Genomic DNA, 24,752 nt, shown 5'->3' with positions numbered 1-24,752 from the left:
ATTATTTTTTTATTATTATAATTAAGTTGTCCCCAAGAAGGGAAAAATAAATAAGCTGTTGAATTAGAGAGTAGATGGCTGTGAAGTGACCCTTGACGTGATTTTAAAACAGGACAAAGTAAGTCATGTCTGCTTGGAAAGTAGTTCTTGTCCTGGTATTTGAACCATTTGGAAATTCATGGTCAATATCAAGTGTGAAATTTCATTTTGGCCTTTAGTATAAAAAGCCAGGCTCTTATTCGATCTGATCACAGTTCTCTCTTTCAGTTCAGACAAGAAGCAAACTTATCCCTCCAAAGAAAATGATCGCCAAGGTGAGAAATATAATTATGGTATAATTATAAAATGAAATATAAATGTAATATAATTATAATTATCACTAACAGTGAAGACTTTTTTTTTCTGTAATGCAAACTATCAGTAACAATATATATATTTATGGAACATATGTGAATGATATTATCGAGCTCTTTCTTTGAAGGGAGAATTGGAAACAATCTATTCCTCGGTCTCAAACTTTTCCATAGTGACGGGTAGACCCTCGTCGATAATTTCGGTTAACATAGGGTTTATGAACATTGTTATCTATGAGAACTTGACTCATCCAAAAAAACTGACGACTTGCTAGGGTGACGACTTAACGAGGTTTTACAGTACTATTTCTCCAGACAAATCATTCGCTGAACACATTTTGATTATAGCAGTTGGGAAAAATTCCAATCATTATTTTAAATGATTTTTCAACATAACCCATCCAAGTCTGATCGAAATGACGTAAAGAAATTTCATGTACATTATCAAAGATACGAGGGGGTACCTAAAAGTAACTGGGATTTCTTTTTCAGAATTTGTTTATTCAATTTTTTCACAAAATTTCCTAGGAACGTTACTTCGCACATTGACTCAGAGGGGGGTGGGGTGGTTCATACTTACTTAGTAAGAGAACCGCATATTGCCGATGCTCCGCTTACCTTAACGTGATTCCGGTTAATTTTGAGGTACACCCTCCTATACATGATTTAAATTTCTAAAATATTTAATTTTACGCAGAAATTTATCAGTTTTGGAGAGAAGTGATTGTTAATATTTTTTATTTTATTTCAGTTTGTCCTTATTGCTTTTGCTGCTGCCACAGTACACGCCAGCATTATACCACTTCACGGAGTAAGTCCTAATTTGATAGGTTTCACCTCAAATAAGCAATGATCCAGAATGTGATTTGGAACATTTGAAAAAAATGTGGCAGCCTTGCCGCCAAATAATTGCATATATCATTATAATTTTTTGGCGAATAAGTTGTAAATAATATGTTTAGATACAAGAGTGATATCAAATATTTTTTTTTTTTGTGAAACGAAAGTAATGTATATAACTGGAATTTCAGGCTCATCACCATGCACCTCAGCCATACTCTTTTGGATACAGCGTGAAAGACAAACATGGTGAACAGCACAGGCAAGAAACTGGTAATGGTGCCGGACATGTGAAGGGCAACTACGGATTCACTGATGACCGTGGTGTGCACCGTCAGGTCAACTACGTTGCTGACCACGCTGGCTTCCGCGCTCAGGTCAAGACCAACGAACCTGGAACTGCCAACCAGGACCCTGCTGCTGTAAACATCATCTCATCAGCTCACCCATACTTCGGTGCTGGACACGGACTGGGATATGGTGGCTCTGCCTACGGTGGTCTCGGATACGCCGGTTATGGAGGATATGGACTTGGACTCGGCCACGGTATCAAGGCACCATTGGCCGCCGGACATCTCGGAGCATATGGTGGATATGGCCTCGGATACGGTGGTTACGGACACGGTACTGTCCAAAGGTACGACAGCAGAGAACACCATCTCGGCCTGCTCTAGATCAGAATGCATGTTAGTCAAGAAATCATTCAAAATATAGCTTGTGCCACTTTAGTGATACATTAATCAGCATTGAAATAAACATATCTTGTTATTTATAAAAAATTTGTTTGTGAATTCTTTTTTCCATTTTAATTGTTTGAACGAACCTGAGGTATATAAATTTATTTATAAATTAATCCTCAAAGTTAAATAAATATAGAAAATAAAGCATAACTTCTGATCGGTCAATAAATTTTTGTACTTTTGGCAATATACACTCAACAATTTTTGATGCACGTGAATGCTTTTATGGAATGTTATTATCAAATGACTATAAAATATAAAAATATACAATATTTTGGCGAAGATATGCATAAATAATTGATATATATAATGGAGACTGTGTAGATATGTTTAATAAATACTCACGTTGAGTAATATGAAAATTGGGGAGTCAAATAAAATTATTTACATCGTATATAGTTGCTAATATAACCTAATATAACAATTTATGTTACACTAATCAACAGTCAATATATGACAAACGTGTTATTTTAAATGGTTACAAAACTGAGTAAATTTAACAGCATGGAAATACATTGGACATATGCTGTTTTGGAATAGTGATCTTTCTATATTTAAGTTACAGTGAAAATATATCCTCTAAAAAGATACTCTCCACAACGATCGTATAACTAATGGTTTATATATAATATTATTTTCTCGTTGTGGTACATTTTTTCCCCCTATAATATGCTAATTAAATTCCATCTAAAACGAGTACTCCTTTATAAGATGCGTTTGTCTGGTCCCTTGAGTGTTGTTATATATATATAGGCAGGTGTTTCACTGTATATTCGAAACTTTGACTGGTTATTACTATAAAATGAAGATCGTCACGATTCTTATGGGGCCTTCTATACCTAACGTTCCCGTTGATCAGATGTTGCTAGCACGTTTTTATAATAACTACAGTTATATATATATATAATATATATATATATATATATATATATATATATATATATAAAGCGCTCTTTTCATTCCCAAAGAATTAATTGCTGATAATTGAAATTTGCATATGCGGATTATAAGGGAATTATATATATATATATATATTTACAGAATGTACAAATAATATTTCTAATATTAACATTTTCCAATGGCTCAACACAAATCTCGAACATTTTAGTATCAGGAAGGGTTACCATTGTAAAATCACGAGAGAGGTTTTATAATTGTAATAACATTAGTAACATTTAAAAAAAAAAAAATTTTATTGGAGGATGACCTTAAAGTATAACTTTTTTTTATGCAGAAGAAAGGAAATATAATTTTTCAAGTTTGGTTTCCAAGATGAAATAAGCCCGAAACACAGACTGAGTTTGGAGAATGAAGACGATTTTGAGCGACAAAAGCCTATTGCACACACACACACACACACACACACACACACACACACACAGTATCAAGTTGTTTTATTTGTATTTGAGTCCACATTCTACCAAGTTTATTAAAGAGCAATAGATAAAAATGTTTGCATCAGTTAAACAAAATTACCGTTTTCCAATAATTTATTTCAATAACTTTGTTGTAATAAAGTTTGTTGAACCGCAAATATTCCTTTCGCAGTATTTTTCTCTCGTAAGCCATTCAAACTTTGTTTGAATTAAGTGAATATCGATGAAATTCTATAAATTATTTCTTTCCAGTGTTATTTTAAACTTCCGCACACATGTAATGTTGATGTAAAATTCATCGCTGAATGCTCAGTGTTTAAGCGTTAGCAGCATCTGAAAAATCGAAAAATATTATTTCATCACGGGTATTGAACACACGAATGACATGCCCAGTAAATTAATCAATTTCAGTTATGATTGTATGGTGCTTGATTAGACTGTTTTCAACATGTTGCATTATGATGATCTTGATTGATGAATTAATGTGACATTTCCGAAAATTAAAATACTCTTAATCACAAAAATACAGACAAGAAAAATAAAAGAAACCATCTATTTAAAATGCCGAACACAAATGGCGATTTAATGACTACACAGAATGTGCATCCCAAGTTATCAACTGAATAAAACTACTGTACAACAAACAAAAGAACAGATGGCTAACGTTTTATTCTTGGAAAATATGTCGATTGTAATATTGATCTACTTATAAACTTTTTTTAGTTTCAAAGGCCGTGTTCTCCAATGTTTAGACTGCGTAGGTTTTAACCAAAAACAAAACAAAAAGTCCTCTCATTAATATGGATTCAAACAAGATCACGAAACACAATTAGTACTCTTATTTGTGTGACTACGCATTCTAATAGTTATGAAAAAACCCATACACTTTTCATTTAAATATATTTATATTAGGAATATAGAATTATATATCATTTACCACAGCTGTTACTCGCGGCTTCACTCGCGTGGATTTATAAATCTGAAAATTGTTCGACGATGATTCCGTTCAATAATATTTGAATCTCCCTTGACCCCCTTGGGGGGGGGGGTCATTTTCAGAAATCTCGTTTTGGCGAATCTCTGTATTAGAAAAAGTAATACTGGACGAATTTCATATTTATAGCTTCCCGCACTTTAGTCTCAGCGATGATTGCCCCACATGCCTTTTGACCCCCTCCCCTTATGAGACCCTTACCGTATGAGTTTTAAAAAATCCCTCGCGTGTGATTTTTGACATTGGAAAATAAAACGATTGACCAAATTTCTTATTTATAGCTTCAGCGATTTCGACTCAGGGATGATTGCCCCATATAACGTTTGACCCCCTTCACAAACATTTTAGGGAACGAATATTGGAAAACCCCTTCATAGTGAGGCTTTACGTCATGAAATAAAACTACTGACCAAATTTCATGAATAGCTCTAGCGGTTTGGGCTCGTGTGATTTTTCTATATAACATTAGAACACTCTTATGATCACCTTAGCGGACAAGTTTTGGAAAATCCTTTCCTAGTGAGTCTTTACATCATGAAAAAAAAACTATTGGCCAAATTTCATAAATATAGCCTCAGACGTTAGATAGTCAGGCCATGTTATTATATATATATATATATATACATATATCGGTGTGTGTGTCTGTCAGAAAACTTCAGTTTGTATTTCTTGGCATTTACCATTTTTTTTGCTGATTTTCGGTTTGAGTTCGGTTAGAAATTTTGTGGAATTAAATTTGTTCAGTAAATTGAGAAACTGTATGTGGGAATGTATGTGCCAAAATCTTGTTTTATAAAGTATCGATATTCAACTTCATGCCTCTGGAATATTTATACCTCAAATTTCTATGTGAATGTGAAAAAATTTAAAAAGTGAAATAAAAAAAATCTGTAATTTTAACAAAGCAGGTTCATCTATCAATCTTAAAGGTGCCGTAAAAAAAATTAAGAATTTAGTCGAGTCTCTACAGCCAACAACTTGTGAGTGAGAGACATTAACGGAACTATGGAACAGGCTATAAATTTTGAGTCTTTGTCCAACTGACACTGTTGTATATAAATGACAGTATAGAGACAAATACGATAAAAGTAATATGCATATGTAGTAGAGATTGTCATTACCCGTAAAATGTACAGTTATATTGTACTTCTGTGTATAGGTATAGCAAACACAATTATACAAATTCAAAGGCCACAATAGAAAAAATGCCCAACGAGGTGGCTGGAAAAACACGCCCATAAAAATATGGATGGCGCGAATATATATTATCTAAACTATAACAAAAATATTATATACAGAAATACACAGGTATATAATCACTGTTGATAGGCCCAATGATTAGGAACCATCGTGAAAAACCAAGGTAGACAATATGAACATCGTTAAAACGAATTGATGAGCAGCATAATTCGATTTCTTAATGTCCCCCACAATTTATGTAACTATATAATATTCATAGCTTTTATACCCCCCCCCCCCTCTCCCGCAGACACCGCCCATTTTAAGAAATAATGATCTGAATTGATTTCAACCAGAAGACGCAGAACCCGTTCCAGGGCCATCTGAGTTAAAAAAAATTAATTTCCGATATTTCTGTAAATGTATATTGCAGTTATATCTGCAATGGGTATGAAATTCAAAAATGCGAAAATGTGGAAACCAACACAAATACTAAACGAACTCTTTGGAATTTCCTTTTGACTTCGTTTTCTATCCACACATAGCCCATTTAAGTATTATGCAAAGAAAAATTTCTTTTATTTAATTTTTATGATTACATTTTTAAGTCGTCACGGGAAAGCCGATGAATGAAAACAAATGTGAAGTGAACTATGACGTAACTTTAAAAGCGGCCAAAGTCAGTCATGTCTGCTTCGAAAGCAATTCTCTTGTTCTGGTATTTGAATGATTTGGAAATTCGAGGTCAAGACCAAGTATGAAATTTCATTTGGACCCCTCAGTATAAAAGCCCAGGTTCCTATTCGATCTGATCACATATCTCTCTTAGCATTCAAGCAAGAAATAAACTTATTCCACAGAAAAAAATGATGATCAAGGTGAGAAATATATAATCCATTGTTTTTTTATTGATGACTTTCGCATTATAAAAGGTATCAGTAAAACTCTTAGAATTTCAGTATTGCTTTACTTGCTTATGTGAGTTTTCCCAAGGACGACATATTATTTCCCCCGAACTAAGTGGTTGTCAAAATATTCTGATTGTAGCAGTTGAAGAAAATGCCATTCATTATTTTAAATGATATTTCAACCTAACCCATCCAAATCATGTAAAAACATTTCATGTACATTATGAAACATGCGTGATTTCAATTTTAAGATATATTTGATTTTTCATATTCACATTCGTCAGTTCTGGAGAGAAGAAGTGATTATCGATATTTGATTTTCATTTCAGTTTGTCCTTATTGCATTCGCCGCTGCCACTGTACAAGCCAGTATTTCACCACTTCACGGAGTAAGTTCTAATTTGATAGGTTTATTTTCAAATAAGTATTGATGAGTATAGAAATAGATGCAGATCGATTGATATGGATAAATTAAGAAAAATAATGTTAGCATTGCCGTACAAATAGCTGAAAGAGTTTCAATATAATTTTACGGTAAACAAATTTTATATAATGTACATGATATGAATCGATTGAGAAAGTATGTTACGATATTGTTATGGTATTGCCGTAAAATACCATAACGATCAGATTGGTATTTTGCGGCATAACCGCATGTAGACTTGTGCATTATGTCTTTAGATGTAAGAGTAATATCAAATGTTTTGATTGTGGATGAAAGTAATGTATATCACTGGAATTTCAGGCTCATCACCATGCACCTCAGCCATACTCTTTTGGATACAGCGTGAAAGACAAACATGGTGAACAGCACAGGCAAGAAACTGGTAATGGTGCCGGACATGTTAAGGGCAACTACGGATTCACTGATGACCGCGGTGTCCAACGTCAGGTCAACTACGTCGCTGACCACGCTGGCTTCCGCGCTCAGGTCAAGACCAACGAACCTGGAACTGCCAACCAGGACCCTGCTGCTGTGAACATCATCTCATCAGCTCACCCATACTTCGGTGCTGGACACGGACTGGGATATGGTGGCTCTGCCTACGGGGGTCTCGGATACGCCGGTTATGGAGGATATGGACTTGGACTCGGTCACGGTATCAAGGCCCCATTGGCCGCCGGACATCTCGGAGCATATGGTGGATATGGCCTCGGATACGGTGGTTACGGACACGGTACTGTCCAAAGGTACGACAGCAGAGAACACCATGTCGGCCTGCTCTAGATCACAATTCATGTTAATCAAGAAATCATTCTAAATATAGCTTGTGCCACTTTAGTGATACATTTATCGGAATGGAAATAAACATAACTTATAATTTAAAATTTTTTGTGAATTCTCTCTTTACTCCGTATTAAATGTTCGGATCGATATGAGGTATAAGTTTTTTTACTAGTTAATCCTCAAATTTAAATAAATATACACTGTGATCCAGGAAAGATGGGAAAGTCTTTGAGAGGTGATAGTACACACTAATACAAACAATTGTCATCAGGAATGGATAGTCTGACATGAAACGCGAAAGTGCTAGCGCTTGTTTCGAAACGGCCGCTCCACAAACACTAAAACGGCATTCCTGTTGAAATTTATTAGTAGAAAAAAACAGCATGAATGAATACGTAAGCTAGGGAAGAAGAAGTAAATGTATGCAAACCTGCGTCACAGTGAATAAAAGGCGCGAACGCCTTTGATGTTATTCCAGCGTGCAATCGTTCTAACAGTTGTAACGCACGGAATAATGGCGCACTTTAGTAATACTGAAAAAGCAGACATATATTTCATTTACGGATCTGGAAACGGAAGTAGCACAGAGGCAGCACAAATGTACTGTGGTCCGATGCACTGGCACTGTGACGCAGATTTGCATAAGGTTTCTTTTTCTTCCATAGGTTACATTTGCATGCATGGTGTACTTTTTCTCCCGATTAAGTTCAACAGGAATGCTGTTTTAACATTTGCGAAGCTGCCATTTCGAAATGCGCTAGAGCGTTTGCGTTTCATGTTAGACCATGCATTCTTGAATGACAATTGTTTGGATTTGTGTGTACCATCACCTCATAAAGTGTTTCCCATCTTTTTCTGAATCACCCTGTAGAAAATGAAACAGATCGGCGACTGAAATTTTTCATTTTTTAATGTTTCATCAATATACTCAAAAAATTTTGTTGCTCGTGAATGCTTTCATGGAATGTCATCATTAAATAGCTAGGGAATATAAAGGTATACATTATATTTAGTGCAGATATGCATAAATAGAGCTGATAAATATGATGGACATATTGTAGATATGTTTAAGAAATAATATATCGTAATACGGAAAATAGAGATAGAGAGTCAAATTAAAAATATTGACATTGTTTAGACGCTATTAAACAAAGTAAAGACGAAAAAATTCCAAAAAAAACCCCAATAAAATTGGATGTTATTTATTCTGAAAGACATCGAATACTCACTAATGTATGACGTGTTTAAGTGATTACAAAGACGAAAAAAGTTAACTGCGTAAAATCCATCGCACCTTGGCTGTTTTAGTACAGTGATCTTCCTAAATCTATTACAGTGAAAATATCCTAAAAAAGATCTTATCACCAATAATGATCGTCTCACTAGTTGCCTATATAACGATATTTACTCTCTGGTTCAGTCTTAATTGTATTTCATCTATAACAATAACTCATTTATAAGATGCGTTTCTCTGGTTCCTTGACTGTCGTTACATATATAGGTAGTTGTTTCTCTGTATATTCTAAACATTGAGCTGAGACTAGTTATTAGAGTTCTCAGATATAACACACCACGAATAATTATGATTCGAGTAGTTTGATTTGTTTCGTGCAAAAAATATCTACCGCATTGCTCTCAAGGGTTATTCGGTAGAAAAAGGTCCGAATTACTTTGTGCGGATTGTATGCCCATGCTTTTCATCTTGGCTCCTTGAAATTAGAGGTAAAAACTCATCATAAAAAAAAAAAAAAAAAATCTCAAAGATTTGTATACGACGTACAGATGAAAACAGAAAAATCAAAATGTTTTTCAGGAAAACATTTGATAAACTACTGTTTTTATTCCCAAGGCGTTTATTATCTATAAATGAAATTTGCATATGCGGATTATACACAAAGAATTACGGCAACATTGAAATGTACAGGGTGTCTTATAAGTGCTTGCTCGGCCTCTATCTCATCAACCGTCCACCGTAGACGTATGATTTCAGTTTAAGAATATTTCAATTCGAAAATCGTAAAAATTTGCGAAAGAACAGAGTTAAATGAATATTATTGATTATCTGTGAATATCTATCTATAGTAATTCATTCGAATATATATATTTGAAAATAAGGAAAAGTTTCTGTTGCCTTCAGGAGAGACAGGCCAAGAAATATCTAACTGCAAGTTAGACCACAAGGGACCGTATAAGAATTCAGATATTATATTTTGTGACAAAATGTGTTGTCACTATCAAAACTGGTACATGGTAATTTTTGAAAACTCGCACTTCCAGGACACGCTGCATATGGTATTGATGGAATGTACAAACAAAATTTCTCATGTCAACACTTTCCAAATCTCGACTAACATTTCAGCATCAGTAAGGGTTACACTCGTGATATTGGGAGAGAGGTTTTATAATTTTAATATATAAAATATTGGTAACACACATTTCAGAAAATATATAAAAATATTTTTGGGCTTAAAATTGCACTTTATTATGCGCAGTAGGAAATGAATAATTTTTTCAAGTCTGGCTGCCTGGATGAAATATACCGGATATAAAGACTGAGTTTTTGGAGAATGACGATGATTTTGAGTCGACAAAAGTATATTGAACACGGAATCAAATTGCTTTATGTGTATTAAAAAGGTCCATATTTTATCAACTTCATTAAATAGCAGTAGATTCTCGATGAAAATGTTTGTATCACTCTGAAACAAAATTACCAGTTTCCAATCATTTATTTATATAATTTAAAACTTATTAAACGTTAAATTTATATGGATTAAATGAACATAAGCGAAATTCATGAATTTATTTGTTTTCAATTGACACACAATGTTGGCTTGAAATTGATCGCTGAGTACTCAGTGCGTAAACTGTAGCAACACATATGTAAAATTAAAAAAATATTATTTCATAAAAATACTGATAACACAAACTACATGCTCAGTAAATGTATCAATTTTAGGGACATGCATGGTGATGGATTTGACCACTTTTAACATGATTATTTATATGGATCTTGATTGATGAAAATCAATATGATATCTTCGACTATGAAAGAACTCTTCAAAATGCATATAAGAAAAATAAAAGTAAACATCTGTTCCTGAAACATATAAGATTTAGGACAAGCGAAATGCCAAACACTAATGACGATTTGGCGAGTAAATGCAATGCGCCATCTCGAGTTATCAATTGAGTAAAACTACATCAAACAAAAGAAAAAGTGACTAATGTTTTATACTTGGAAACTGTCGATTATAATATTAATGTACTTTTAAACTTTTGCAGTTTAGAGGCCGATACTCGAATGTTTATATTGCATAACAAAAAAAAGCAATCCTCTCATTAATATGAATTGAAATAAGATCATGAAACACAATTAGTCCTTTTATATCTGTGTGGCTAGGCATTCTAATAGTTACGAAAAAACTCATGTACTTTTCATTTAAAAGTAGTTATATCTGAAGAAATCTGAAGAAAGCACTCTATTCGTTGAAATGACATAAAACTCGATGATATACTCATTATTTATTGACTGAAAAATAATTACTAAATTTAAATACTATAATTTCAACGATAGGTGACAAATTATTCTGTGGATACGGAATACATTTATTTCTTTGCTTGCAACAATGCTTTTACACAGCATTCGCAAAGTATGTTTACCACAGTGTTAATATCGCAATGCGTCTATATCCCTAGAACACACAGACAAATGCTGTCGTTCAGATATAAGAATTCCTCCCCGTAGAACAGTGATTAAAAAGCTTCGTGAAAACCAATCGGCACACAATATGAACATCTGTAAAACGAATTGTCGAGCAGCAATTAAACTTTTTGGTGAATTTCTATTTTTATTATATGAAATGGTGCGAGAGAGCACCATTACGTCAGATTTTCCAAAGCACTCTTTTTTATTTCTATAACACATCATTTTCAAATACAATTCAATTTCCTCATAGATCTCTAGCTCTCAAGCCAGCTCATATGATACTATATAATATTCATAACTTTTACTGCCCTCGTCTGTATTTTGGGAAATATTGATCTGAAGCAATCTGGACCATTAGAAGGCATTGCAGGTCCTTCTCAGATGGGGAAGTTCAATTTCAATATTTCTGTATACGTATATTGAATATATGTCTGAAAAGGTATAAACGTTTATAATGCGGACATGTATTAAGCAGCATAAATCGTAAACGGATTCTTTGGAATTTCCTCATTTTTTGTTTTCGTTTTCTCATCCACACTTTGCTCCTATTGATTAAAGTTGTGGCGATGCTGTCGGCAAGAGTGTGTAGGTGTTGGTTTCGAATAGCATAAATCTGCCAACACCTCGTTATGTGTGCGCGCCTTTTCTTGGCCTCTCTTCCGCTGTTTGGGAGAGAAGGCTTTGGTTTCTTGCAGAGTAGAGATGTTTTTTAACTGTGTGCCCGTGTATTCTTATTTCGTATATATGTGTTAACGTGCCGTGTGTTTCTTCTAATTAATAAACCGTATATTTAACCGTATCTAGAATTGAACAGTCTTAGTGGAGTCAAATAAAATTTAACTATGGATAAATAGCTACTTCAATTTAAATGTCATTATCACCTCCGGCAACCACATATTGGTGCCCACAAACTGGTGACTCAGGACTATCGGATATTACCTTCTGAAACCACTGTTCCAGTTCAGCCTCGTACGTTACAACGGATCATGAATACCTCTCTGCAACGTGGATTTTAATTTCAGTTTCGTGGTGAGTGAATATTTCTCTCTTTCGTAGGACTATTGCCGTCTTCATTCTTTCGCTATGGCAAATCCGCAAGCAACTGCTAGTCAGACTGAACTTTCCCTTTCGGGAACCGAAGTCTCACGTGTTTCATTCCGTGCGCCTCCATTTTGGGAAGCCGACGTTGATTTATGGTTCCTTCAAGTGGAATCCCAGTTTATCACGGCAGGCATTACTGCGGATAAGACGAAGTTTCATTCGGTGATTTCCGTTCTCGACACAAAAATCTTGTCTTACGTGAGTGATTTAGTACGTAATCCTCCCACACACGATTTATATGAGACTCTAAAGAAACGTATTCTTTCCCGATTTGCTCAATCTGAAACTGCTCGCTTGAAATCTCTTTTTCATGAGTGCGAGCTAGGCGACAAAAAACCGTCCCAGCTACTTTGTGAGATGCGAAACTTGTCGAATAACACAATCAGTGATGATGTTTTGAGCACATTATGGCAGCAAAGATTACCCGTCAGTGTTCAACAAATTTTGTCGATTTGTCGGGATCCTCTTGACTCTTTAGCTCAGATAGCTGATCGCATATTAGAAGCTTCGAGTTTCAACGCTGTCGTTTCTCAGGTGTCTCAACCTCCTCTGCCTTCTTCAGAGTTGCATGAGCTTAAAAAAGAAATTGCATCGCTCGCTACACGAGTCGAAGAGCTCTCTCGTTCTCGAAACCAATACAGAGGTCGGTCGCGAAACAATTCGAAAACTCGTGAGCGGAAAAAATCTTCAGATCGCTCCGATCGACGCAAATTGTGCTGGTATCATGCTCGATATGGTGAAAAAGCACATCGTTGCATTTCACCTTGCCAGCACTCGGAAAACTAGTGGGCAATCCTGTTACAGCGGCGGCCGGAGATTGCCACTTTCAAAGTCGCTTATTCATTTGTGATAGAAAATCGAAAATTCGTTTTCTTGTTGACAGTGGTGCAGCTGTGAGCTGTTTTCCTAAATCACTTGCCAAAGTTTCCAAGCCTGACGACCTTTCGTTATATGCGGCTAATGGCACTAAAATTCACACATATGGAACTAAGCATTTTGAACTTGATCTCGGACTGAGGAGAATATTCTCATTCAATTTCTTAGTGGCCGACGTCACAAGTCCTATTTTGGGTGCCGATTTCTTGGAGAGATTCGGTTTACTTGTTGATGTCAAGAATCGCCGGTTGGTTGATAATTTGACAACTCTATACTCTCTTGGTGTCGTTACCACTGGTCCTTCTCTCGGTCTAACTACAGTTTCTGGTGCCACTACATACCATAAAATTTTGACCAAGTTCCCAAATCTCACTGGTTCGGTCTTAAATTCTCAACCCAAACCACATGCCATTATCCACTTCATCGAAACATCAGGGCCTCCCGTCTTCGCAAAGGCTAGACGTCTTTCTCCTGAAAAACTTTTTGCCGTCAAGAAAGAATTTAACTTGCTTTTGAAGCAAGGCATCATTCGTCCTAGCAAAAGCCCTTGGGCTAGTCCTATCCACCTAGTCCCAAAAAAGACAGGTGGTTGGCGCATATGTGGTGATTTTCGTCGGTTGAATGCCGTAACTACTCCTGATCGTTATCCTATTCCCAATATTCAAGACTTTTCTTTCGGTCTGGCTGGAAAAAGAATATTTTCTAAACTCGATCTTGTAAAGGCATACCACCAGATTCCTGTGAAAGAAAGTGATATTCCCAAGACGGCTGTGATTACACCGCACGGTCTCTTTGAGTATGTTTTCATGACCTTTGGGCTCAGGAACGCCGCACAAACATTTCAACGATTCGTTGACAGCATCCTCTCGGATCTCGACTTCTGCTATGTTTACTTAGACGACATTCTTGTTGCGTCAGCTGATGAGAAGTCGCATGAACAAGATCTCGATGTGTTGTTCAAGAGACTAAGCGAATACGGTTTAGTTCTCAATCCTGACAAATGCCAATTTGGACTCAAAGAAATTCAGTTTTTAGGTCATCTTGTGTCAGAAAAGGGCATTTCCCCGTTGCCGGATCGTGTTACCGCACTTTTGGACTATCCATTGCCCAACACAATCGATGAGCTGCGACGTTTTCTGGCACTAATAAATTTTTATCATCGTTTCATGAAAAACGCTGCCTCTACGCAAGCATGTTTGCATGATCTAGTTAAAGGCAAACAAAGACGGGAAAAAACAAAAATCGTCTGGTCTGAGGAAGCAAAATCTGCATTCGAGTCATGCAAGGAAATGATTTCCAATGCTGCTCTATTGGCTCATCCTATTTCAAGTGCGCATCTCCTTCTAGCTGTCGACGCGTCTGATTTCGCGATTGGCGGAGTTTTGAATCAAGCAGTTAATGATCAAACTCAGCCATTAGGATTCTTCTCGCGTAAGCTAACTTCAGCTGAACGCAGATACAGTGCGTACGATCGAGAATTGCTAGCGATATATTCAGCAATTAAATATTTTCGACATATGCTGGAGGGATCTGACTTCGAAATTCTCACAGACCACAAACCATTGGTCTATGCATTTTCCCAAAAAAGTGAAAAATGTTCACCTAGGCAGATTCGTCATCTAGAATTCATTAGTCAATTTTCAACCCGTATCAAGCACATTTCAGGCGATCGAAATGCAGTAGCCGATGCATTTTCAAGAATATCGGAAATTGAAATACCTCCTAGTATCGATTTCGCCGAGATGGCTCGCGCTCAGGATGAGGAAGAATTGCGATTACTTCGTGAAATGGACTCAGGTCTCGAGTTAAAACCAATGACTTTCGGTTCTCCTGAAGTCACTCTACAGTGTGATGTTTCCACTGGTTCAATTAGACCTTACGTACCGTCAACGTTTCGCCGCGCTATTTTTGATGCAGTGCACAACCTCTCCCACCCTGGTGCCAAGGCTACTACTGAAATGGTTCGCAGACGATTCATCTGGAAATTTTTAGAAAGGGACTGCAAAGAGTGGTGCAAAACTTGCATCCATTGCCAGCGATCCAAAGTTGGTCGTCACACACATTCTCCTATTGGTGCATTCGGATTACCTTCCGCAAGGTTCTCGCATGTCCATATTGACATCGTGGGTCCACTTCCACCAAGTAAAGGAAATCGCTACGTTGTGACTTGCAGTGACCGATTCACCAGATGGCCGGAAGCTATTCCTGTACCCGATCAGACTGCTGAAACTGTGGCATTCGCTTTCCTGTCGAATTGGATCTCCCGTTTTGGCGTTCCAGAACGCATTACTACGGACAGGGGTTCTCAGTTTGAATCTGAACTCTTCCGATCTCTTGCGAAGTTGCTGGGTGTGGACAGGGTGCGTACTACCGCTTACCACCCACAAAGCAATGGAGCCATCGAGAGATTCCACAGGGACTTGAAAGCTGCCATCATGTGTCACGCCACTGAAAGATGGGTTGACGTTCTTCCTACCATTCTACTCGGGATACGCTCAAGTTTCAAACCTGATTTTGGTGCTACGCCGGCGGACATGGTCTACGGAACATCTCTGAGGTTACCAGGAGACTTCAAAGATTCCGGTAAGCACACCTCAAAATCTGATTATGTCACGAACTTGCGTATGACTATGTCAAAGCTTCGTCCTTCGCCTTTGTCCAATCATTCCTCAAAAAACATTTTTGTGCACAAGGACTTGGCCAGATCCACACACGTTTTTGTGAGGGTTGACACTGTAAGGCGTTCGCTACAGCAGCCTTACCAAGGACCTTATGAAGTTTTGAATAGGACTGATAAATTTTTTACTTTGCGTATCAATAATGAATCTAAGTGTATTTCTATTGATCGTTTAAAACCTGCATTTTTGTTTAATTCTCTCGAATGCAAAGAATCTAATGTTTGCAGATCATCTATATGTAATGCCCCAGCCTCGCCACAGGGCTTCGTCACGAGGTTCGGACGGAAAGTCCGTTTTGTAACACCTTATCAAGCTTAACGTCCTTCGGACTCGTGGGGGAGTACTGTGGCGATGCTGTCGGCAAGAGTGTGTAGGTGTTGGTTTCGAATAGCATAAATCTGCCAACACCTCGTTATGTGTGCGCGCCTTTTCTTGGCCTCTCTTCCGCTGTTTGGGAGAGAAGGCTTTGGTTTCTTGCAGAGTAGAGATGTCTTTTAACTGTGTGTCCGTGTATTCTTATTTCGTATATATGTGTTAACGTGCCGTGTGTTTCTTCTAATTAATAAACCGTATATTTAACCGTATCTAGAATTGAACAGTCTTAGTGGAGTCAAATAAAATTTAACTATGGATAAATAGCTACTTCAATTTAAATGTCATTATCACCTCCGGCAACCACATATTGGTGCCCACAAAGTTACGCAAACAAAATTTCATTTTATTATCATTTTTTATTATAATTAAGTTGTCCCCAAGAAGGGAAAAATAAATAAGCTGTTGAATTAGAGAGTAGATGGCTGTGAAGTGACCCTTGACGTGATTTGAAAACAGGACAAATTTAGTCATGTCTGCTTGGAAAGTAGTTCTCGTCCTGGTATTTGAACCATTTGGAAATTCAGGGTCAAGATCAAGTGTGAAATTTCATTTGGGCCTTCAGTATAAAAAGCCAGGCTCTTATTCGATCTGATCACAGTTCTCTCTTCCAATTCAGTCAAGAAGCATACTTAGCACTCCAAGGAAAATGATCGCCAAGGTGAGAAATATTATTTATTGTTTTTTTTAGTGAAGACTCCTGTAATGAAAACCATCAATAATACAAATTCAGTTTGAACATTGCTTTACTTGCTTATCTGCCTTTTTCCGTTATAGTATGTAAGGCATTTATAGAACAAATGGGAATGATATTATCGAGCTCTTTCTTTGAAGGGAGAATTGGAAACTATCTAGTCCTCGGTCTCAAACTTTTCCGTAGTGACGAGTAAACCCTCGTCGCTAATTTCGGTTAACATAGGGTTTATGAACGTTGTTATCTATGAGAGCTTGACTCATCGAAAACACCTGACGACTTGCTAGGGTGACGACGGAACGAGGCTTTACAGTACTATTTCTCCAGATAAATCATTCGCTGAACACATTTTGATTTTAGCAGTTGATTTTTCAACATAACCCATCCAAATCTGATCGAAATCACGTAAAGGAATTTCATGTACATTATCAAAGATACGAGGGGGTACCTAAAACTAACTGGGATTTCTTTTTGAGAATTTAGTTATTCAATTTTTTCACAAAATTTCCTAGGAACGTTACTTCGCACATTGACTCACAGGGGGTGGGGTGGTTCATACTTACTTAGTAAGAGAACCGCATATTGCCGATGTTCCGCTTACCGTAACGTGATTCCGGTTATTTTTGGGGTATACATGATTTAAATTTCTAAAATATTTAACTTTTCGCAGAAATTTATCAGTTTTGGAGAGAAGTGATTGTTGATATTTTTTACTTTATTTCAGTTTGTCCTTATTGCTTTTGCCGCTGCCACAGTACAAGCCAGTATTATACCACTTCACGGAGTAAGTCCTAATTTGATAGGTTTCACCTCAAATAAGCAATGATCCAGAATGTGATTTGGAACAATTGAAAAAAATGTGGCAGCATTGCCGCCAAATAACTGCATATATCATTATAATTTTATGGCGAATAAGTTGTAAATACTATGTTTAGATACAAGAGTGATATCAAATGGTTTTTTTTTTTGTGAAATGAAGTAATGTATATAACTGGAATTTCAGGCTCATCACCATGCACCTCAGCCATACTCTTTTGGATACAGCGTGAAAGACAAACATGGTGAACAGCACAGGCAAGAAACTGGTAATGGTGCCGGACATGTTAAGGGCAACTACGGATTCACTGATGACCGCGGTGTCCAACGTCAGGTCAACTACGTCGCTGACCACGCTGGCTTCCGCGCTCAGGTCAAGACCAACGAACCTGGAACTGCCAACCAGGATCCTGCTGCTGTGAACATCATCTCATCAGCTCACCCATACTTCGGTGCTGGACACGGACTGGGATATGGTGGCTCTGCCTACGGGGGTCTCGGATACGCCGGTTATGGAGGATATGGACTTGGACTCGGTCACGATATCAAGGCCCCATTGGCCGCCGGACATCTCGGAGCATATGGTGGATATGGCCTCGGATACGGTGGTTACGGACACGGTACTGTCCAAAGGTACGACAGCAGAGAACACCATGTCGGCCTGCTCTAGATCACAATTCATGTTAATCAAGAAATCATTCTAAATATAGCTTGTGCCACTTTAGTGATACATTAATCAGCATGGAAATAAACATCTCTCGTTATTTATAAAAAAATTGTTTGTGAATTTTTACTCCGTACTAAACGTTTGGATGGATGTGAGGTATAAATGTTTTTTTTTCCAATTAATACACAAATTTGAATAGAAAATGAAGCATAACATCTGATCCGTGACTGAAAAACTATTCACTTTTTAACGTTTTGGCAATACCTTCAACAATTTTTCATGCTCTCGAATGCTTTTATGGAATGCCATCATCAAATAGCTAGAAAACATAAAGGTATACATTATATTTGGTGAAGATACGCATAAATAGAGCTGATAAATATGATAAAGAAATAATGCTTAATAAGATAATGCTAAGAAATAATCTATCGGGATACAGAAATTGGAGAGTCAAGCAAAAATTATTCACATTGTTTAGATGCTATTAAACGAAGTAAAGACGAAAAAATTCCAAAAAAACCCCAATAAAATTGGATGTTATTTATTCTGAAAGACATCGAATACTCACTAATGTATGACGTGTTTAAGTGATTACAAAGACGAAAAAAGTTAACTGCGTAAAATCCATCGCACCTTGGCTGTTTTAGTACAGTGATCTTCCTAAATCTATTACAGTGAAAATATCCTAAAAAAGATCTTATCACCAATAATGATCGTCTCACTAGTTGCCTATATAACGATATTTACTCTCTGGTTCAGTCTTAATTGTATTTCATCTATAACAATAACTCATTTATAAGATGCGTTTCTCTGGTTCCTTGACTGTCGTTACATATATAGGTAGTTGTTTCTCTGTATATTCTAAACATTGAGCTGAGACTAGTTATTAGAGTTCTCAGATATAACACACCACGAATAATTATGATTCGAGTAGTTTGATTTGTTTCGTGCAAAAAATATCTACCGCATTGCTCTCAAGGGTTATTCGGTAGAAAAAGGTCCGAATTACTTTGTGCGGATTGTATGCCCATGCTTTTCATCTTGGCTCCTTGAAATTAGAGGTAAAAACTCATCATAAAAAAAAAAAAAAAAATCTCAAAGATTTGTATACGACGTACAGATGAAAACAGAAAAATCAAAATGTTTTTCAGGAAAACATTTGATAAACTACTGTTTTTATTCCCAAGGCGTTTATTATCTATAAATGAAATTTGCATATGCGGATTATACACAAAGAATTACGGCAACATTGAAATGTACAGGGTGTCTTATAAGTGCTTGCTCGGCCTCTATCTCATCAACCGTCCACCGTAGACGTATGATTTCAGTTTAAGAATATTTCAATTCGAAAATCGTAAAAATTTGCGAAAGAACAGAGTTAAATGAATATTATTGATTATCTGTGAATATCTATCTATAGTAATTCATTCGAATATATATATTTGAAAATAAGGAAAAGTTTCTGTTGCCTTCAGGAGAGACAGGCCAAGAAATATCTAACTGCAAGTTAGACCACAAGGGACCGTATAAGAATTCAGATATTATATTTTGTGACAAAATGTGTTGTCACTATCAAAACTGGTACATGGTAATTTTTGAAAACTCGCACTTCCAGGACACGCTGCATATGGTATTGATGGAATGTACCAACAAAATTTCTCATGTCAACACTTTCCAAATCTCGACTAACATTTCAGCATCAGTAAGGGTTACACTCGTGATATTGGGAGAGAGGTTTTATAATTTTAATATATAAAATATTGGTAACACACATTTCAGAAAATATATAAAAATATTTTTGGGCTTAAAATTGCACTTTATTATGCGCAGTAGGAAATGAATAATTTTTTCAAGTATGGCTGCCTGGATGAAATATACCGGATATAAATACAAATACAAATACAACACCACAACAGGCAAATTGCCCAACGACTGAGTTTTTGGAGAATGACGATGATTTTGAGTCGACAAAAGTATATTGAACACGGAATTAAATTGCTCTATTTGTATTAAAAAGGTCCATATTTTATCAACTTCATTAAATAGCAATAGATTCTCGATAAAAATGTTTGTATCACTCTGAAACAAAATTACCAGTTTCCAATCATTTATTTATATAATTTAAAACTTATTAAACGTTAAATTTATATGGATTAAATGAACATAAGCGAAATTCATGAATTTATTTGTTTTCAATCGACACACAATGTTGGCTTGAAATTGATCGCTGAGTACTCAATGCGTAAACTGTAGCAGCACATATGTAAAATTAAAAAAATATTATTTCACAAAAATACTGATAACACAAACTACATGCTCAGTAAATGTATCAATTTTAGTGACATGCATGGTGATGGATTTGACCACTTTCAACATGATTATTTATATGGATCTTGATTGATGAAAATCAATATGATATCTTCGACTATGAAAGAACTCTTCAAAATGCATATAAGAAAAATAAAAGTAAACATCTGTTCCTGAAACATATAAGATTTAGGACAAGCAAAATGCCAAACACTAATGACGATTTGGCGAGTAAATGCAATGCGCCATCTCGAGTTATCAATTGAGTAAAACTACATCAAACAATAGAAAAAGTGACTAATGTTTTATACTTGGAAACTGTCGATTATAACATTAACGTACTTTTAAACTTTTGCAGTTTAGAGGCCGATACTCGAATGTTTATATTGCATAACAAAAAAAAGCAATCCTCTCATTAATATGAATTGAAATAAGATCATGAAACACAATTAGTACTTTTATATCTGTGTGACTAAGCATTCTAATAGTTAAGAAAAAGCTCATGTACTTTTCATTTAAAAGTAGTTATATCTGAAGAAATCTGAAGAAAGCACTCTATTCGTTGAAATGACATAAAACTCGATGATATACTCATTATTTATTGACTGAAAAATAATTACTAAATTTAAATACTATAATTTCAACGATAGGTGACAAATTATTCTGTGGATACGGAATACATTTATTTCTTTGCTTGCAACAATGCTTTTACACAGCATTCGCAAAGTATGTTTACCACAGTGTTAATATCGCAATGCGTCTATATCCCTAGAACACACAGACAAATGCTGTCGTTCAGATATAAGAATTCCTCCCCGTAGAACAGTGATTAAAAAGCTTCGTGAAAACCAATCGGCACACAATATGAACATCTGTAAAACGAATTGTCGAGCAGCAATTAAACTTTTTGGTGAATTTCTATTTTTATTATATGAAATGGTGCGAGAGAGCACCATTACGTCAGATTTTCCAAACACTCTTTTTTATTTCTATAACAGATCTTTTTCAAATATAATTCAATTTCCTCATAGATCTCTAGCTCTCAAGCCAGCTCATATGATACTATATAATATTCATAACTTTTACTGCCCTCGTCTATATCGCTTATTTTGGGAAATATTGATCTGAAGCAATCTGGACCATTAGAAGGCATCGCAGGTCCTTCTCAGATGGGGAAGTTCAATTTCAATATTTCTGTATACGTATATTGAATATATGTCTGAAAAGGTATAAACGTTTATAATGCGGACATGTATTAAGCAGCATAAATCGTAAACGGATTCTTTGGAATTTCCTCATTTTTTGTTTTCGTTTTCTCATCCACACTTTGCCCCTATTGATTAAAGCTACGCAAACAAAATTTCATTTTATTATCATTTTTTATTATAATTAAGTTGTCCCCAAGAAGGGAAAAATAAATAAGCTATTGAATTAGAGAGTAGATGGCTGTGAAGTGACCCTTGACGTGATTTGAAAACAGGACAAATTTAGTCATGTCTGCTTGGAAAGTAGTTCTTGTCCTGGTATTTAAACCATTTGGAAATTCAGGGTCAAGATCAAGTGTGAAATTTCATTTGGGCCTTCAGTATAAAAAGCCAGGCTCTTATTCGATCTGATCACAGTTCTGTCTTCCAATTCAGTCAAGAAGCAAACTTAGCCCTCCAAGGAAAATGATCGCCAAGGTGAGAAATATTATTTATTGTTTTTTTAGTGAAGACTCCTGTAATGAAAACCATCAATAATACAAATTCAGTTTGAACATTGCTTTACTTGCTTATCTGCCTTTTTCCGTTATAGTATGTAAGGCATTTATAGAACAAATGGCAATGATATTATCGAGCTCTTTCTTTGAAGGGAGAATTGGAAACTATCTAGTCCTCGGTCTCAAACTTTTCCGTAGTGACGAGTAAACCCTCGTCGCTAATTTCGGTTAACATAGGGTTTATGAACGTTGTTATCTATGAGAGCTTGACTCATCGAAAACACCTGACGACTTGCTAGGGTGACGACGGAACGAGGCTTTACAGTACTATTTCTCCAGATAAATCATTCGCTGAACACATTTTGATTTTAGCAGTTGATTTTTCAACATAACCCATCCAAATCTGATCGAAATCACGTAAAGGAATTTCATGTACATTATCAAAGATACGAGGGGGTACCTAAAAGTAACTGGGATTTGTTTTTGAGAATTTATTTATTCAATTTTTTCACAAAATTTCCTAGGAACGTTACTTCGCACATTGACTCACAGGGGGTGGGGTGGTTCATACTTACTTAGTAAGAGAACCGCATATTGCCGATGTTCCGCTTACCGTAATGTGACTCCGGTTATTTTTGGGGTATACATGATTTAAATTTCTAAAATATTTAACTTTTCGTAGAAATTTATCAGTTTTGGAGAGAAGTGATTGTTGATATTTTTTACTTTATTTCAGTTTGTCCTTATTGCTTTTGCCGCTGCCACAGTACAAGCCAGTATTATACCACTTCACGGAGTAAGTCCTAATTTGATAGGTTTCACCTCAAATAAGCAATGATCCAGAATGTGATTTGGAACAATTGAAAAAAATGTGGCAGCATTGCCGCCAAATAACTGCATATATCATTATAATTTTATGGCGAATAAGTTGTAAATACTATGTTTAGATACAAGAGTGATATCAAATGGTTTTTTTTTTTTGTGAAATGAAGTAATGTATATAACTGGAATTTCAGGCTCATCACCATGCACCTCAGCCATACTCTTTTGGATACAGCGTGAAAGACAAACATGGTGAACAGCACAGGCAAGAAACTGGTAATGGTGCCGGACATGTTAAGGGCAACTACGGATTCACTGATGACCGCGGTGTCCAACGTCAGGTCAACTACGTCGCTGACCACGCTGGCTTCCGCGCTCAGGTCAAGACCAACGAACCTGGAACTGCCAACCAGGATCCTGCTGCTGTGAACATCATCTCATCAGCTCACCCATACTTCGGTGCTGGACACGGACTGGGATATGGTGGCTCTGCCTACGGGGGTCTCGGATACGCCGGTTATGGAGGATATGGACTTGGACTCGGTCACGATATCAAGGCCCCATTGGCCGCCGGACATCTCGGAGCATATGGTGGATATGGCCTCGGATACGGTGGTTACGGACACGGTACTGTCCAAAGGTACGACAGCAGAGAACACCATCTCGGCCTGCTCTAGATCAGAACGATGTTAGTCAAGAAATCATTCAAAATATAGCTTGTGCCACTTTGGTGATACATTAATCAGCATGGAAATAAACATAACTTGTAATTTATAATTTATTTGTGAATTCTTTTTTCCACATTAATTTTTTGAACGAACGTGAGGTATATAAATTTATTTATAAATTAATTCTCAAAATTAAATAAATATAGAAAATAAAGCACAACTCTCTCTCTCTCTTCTGATTGTTCAATACATTTTTGCACTTTTGACAATATGCACTCAACAATTTTTGATGCTCGTGAATGCTTTTATGGAATGTTATTATCAAATAGCTATAAAATATAAAAATATACAATATTTTGGTGAAGATATGCATAAATAGTTGATAAATATAATGGAGACAGTGTAGATATGTTTAACAAATACCATCTCGTTGAGTAATAAGAAAATTGGGGAGTCAAATAAAATTATTGGCATCGTATATAGATGCTAATATAACCTAATATAACAATTTATATTACAATAATCAACAGTCAATATATGACAAACGTGTTATTTTAAATGGTTACAAAACTGAGTAAATTTAACAGCATGGAAATACATCGCACATCTGCTGTTTTGGAACAGTGATTTTTCTAAATCTAAATTACAGTGAAAATATATCCTCCAAAAAAGAAACTCTCCACAACGATCGTATAACTAATGGTTTATATATAATGATATTA

General features: G+C 36.0%; 3 protein-coding genes across 3 annotated transcripts; all 3 read left to right on the top strand.

The window, feature by feature from the left end:
* Positions 1-125: 125 nt before the first annotated feature.
* On the top strand, positions 126-1,867 carry LOC149076366 (uncharacterized). Its single transcript, XM_089242234.1, has 3 exons — positions 126-155; positions 1,105-1,164; positions 1,385-1,867. Exons 1-3 carry the CDS (start codon positions 126-128, stop codon positions 1,865-1,867), a joined length of 573 nt encoding a protein of 190 aa, XP_089098360.1.
* A 4,301-nt stretch (positions 1,868-6,168) lies between these two features.
* On the top strand, positions 6,169-7,618 carry LOC149076365 (uncharacterized). The gene is made up of 2 exons (XM_089242233.1): positions 6,169-6,237; positions 7,136-7,618. Exons 1-2 carry the CDS (start codon positions 6,169-6,171, stop codon positions 7,616-7,618), a joined length of 552 nt encoding a protein of 183 aa, XP_089098359.1.
* A 14,713-nt stretch (positions 7,619-22,331) lies between these two features.
* LOC149076364 (uncharacterized) lies at positions 22,332-24,039 on the top strand. Its single transcript, XM_089242232.1, has 3 exons — positions 22,332-22,361; positions 23,277-23,336; positions 23,557-24,039. Exons 1-3 carry the CDS (start codon positions 22,332-22,334, stop codon positions 24,037-24,039), a joined length of 573 nt encoding a protein of 190 aa, XP_089098358.1.
* Positions 24,040-24,752: the final 713 nt, after the last annotated feature.

This window comes from Pholcus phalangioides, unplaced genomic scaffold (assembly GCF_987345545.1).
Source record: "Pholcus phalangioides strain wild (caught in Gottingen) unplaced genomic scaffold, Ppha-v1.0 ptg000015l_1, whole genome shotgun sequence".
Classification (NCBI taxonomy): domain Eukaryota; kingdom Metazoa; phylum Arthropoda; class Arachnida; order Araneae; family Pholcidae; genus Pholcus; species Pholcus phalangioides.
The sequence above is the reverse complement of the archived record's forward strand: the minus strand, read 5'-3'. Positions and strand labels throughout refer to the sequence as shown.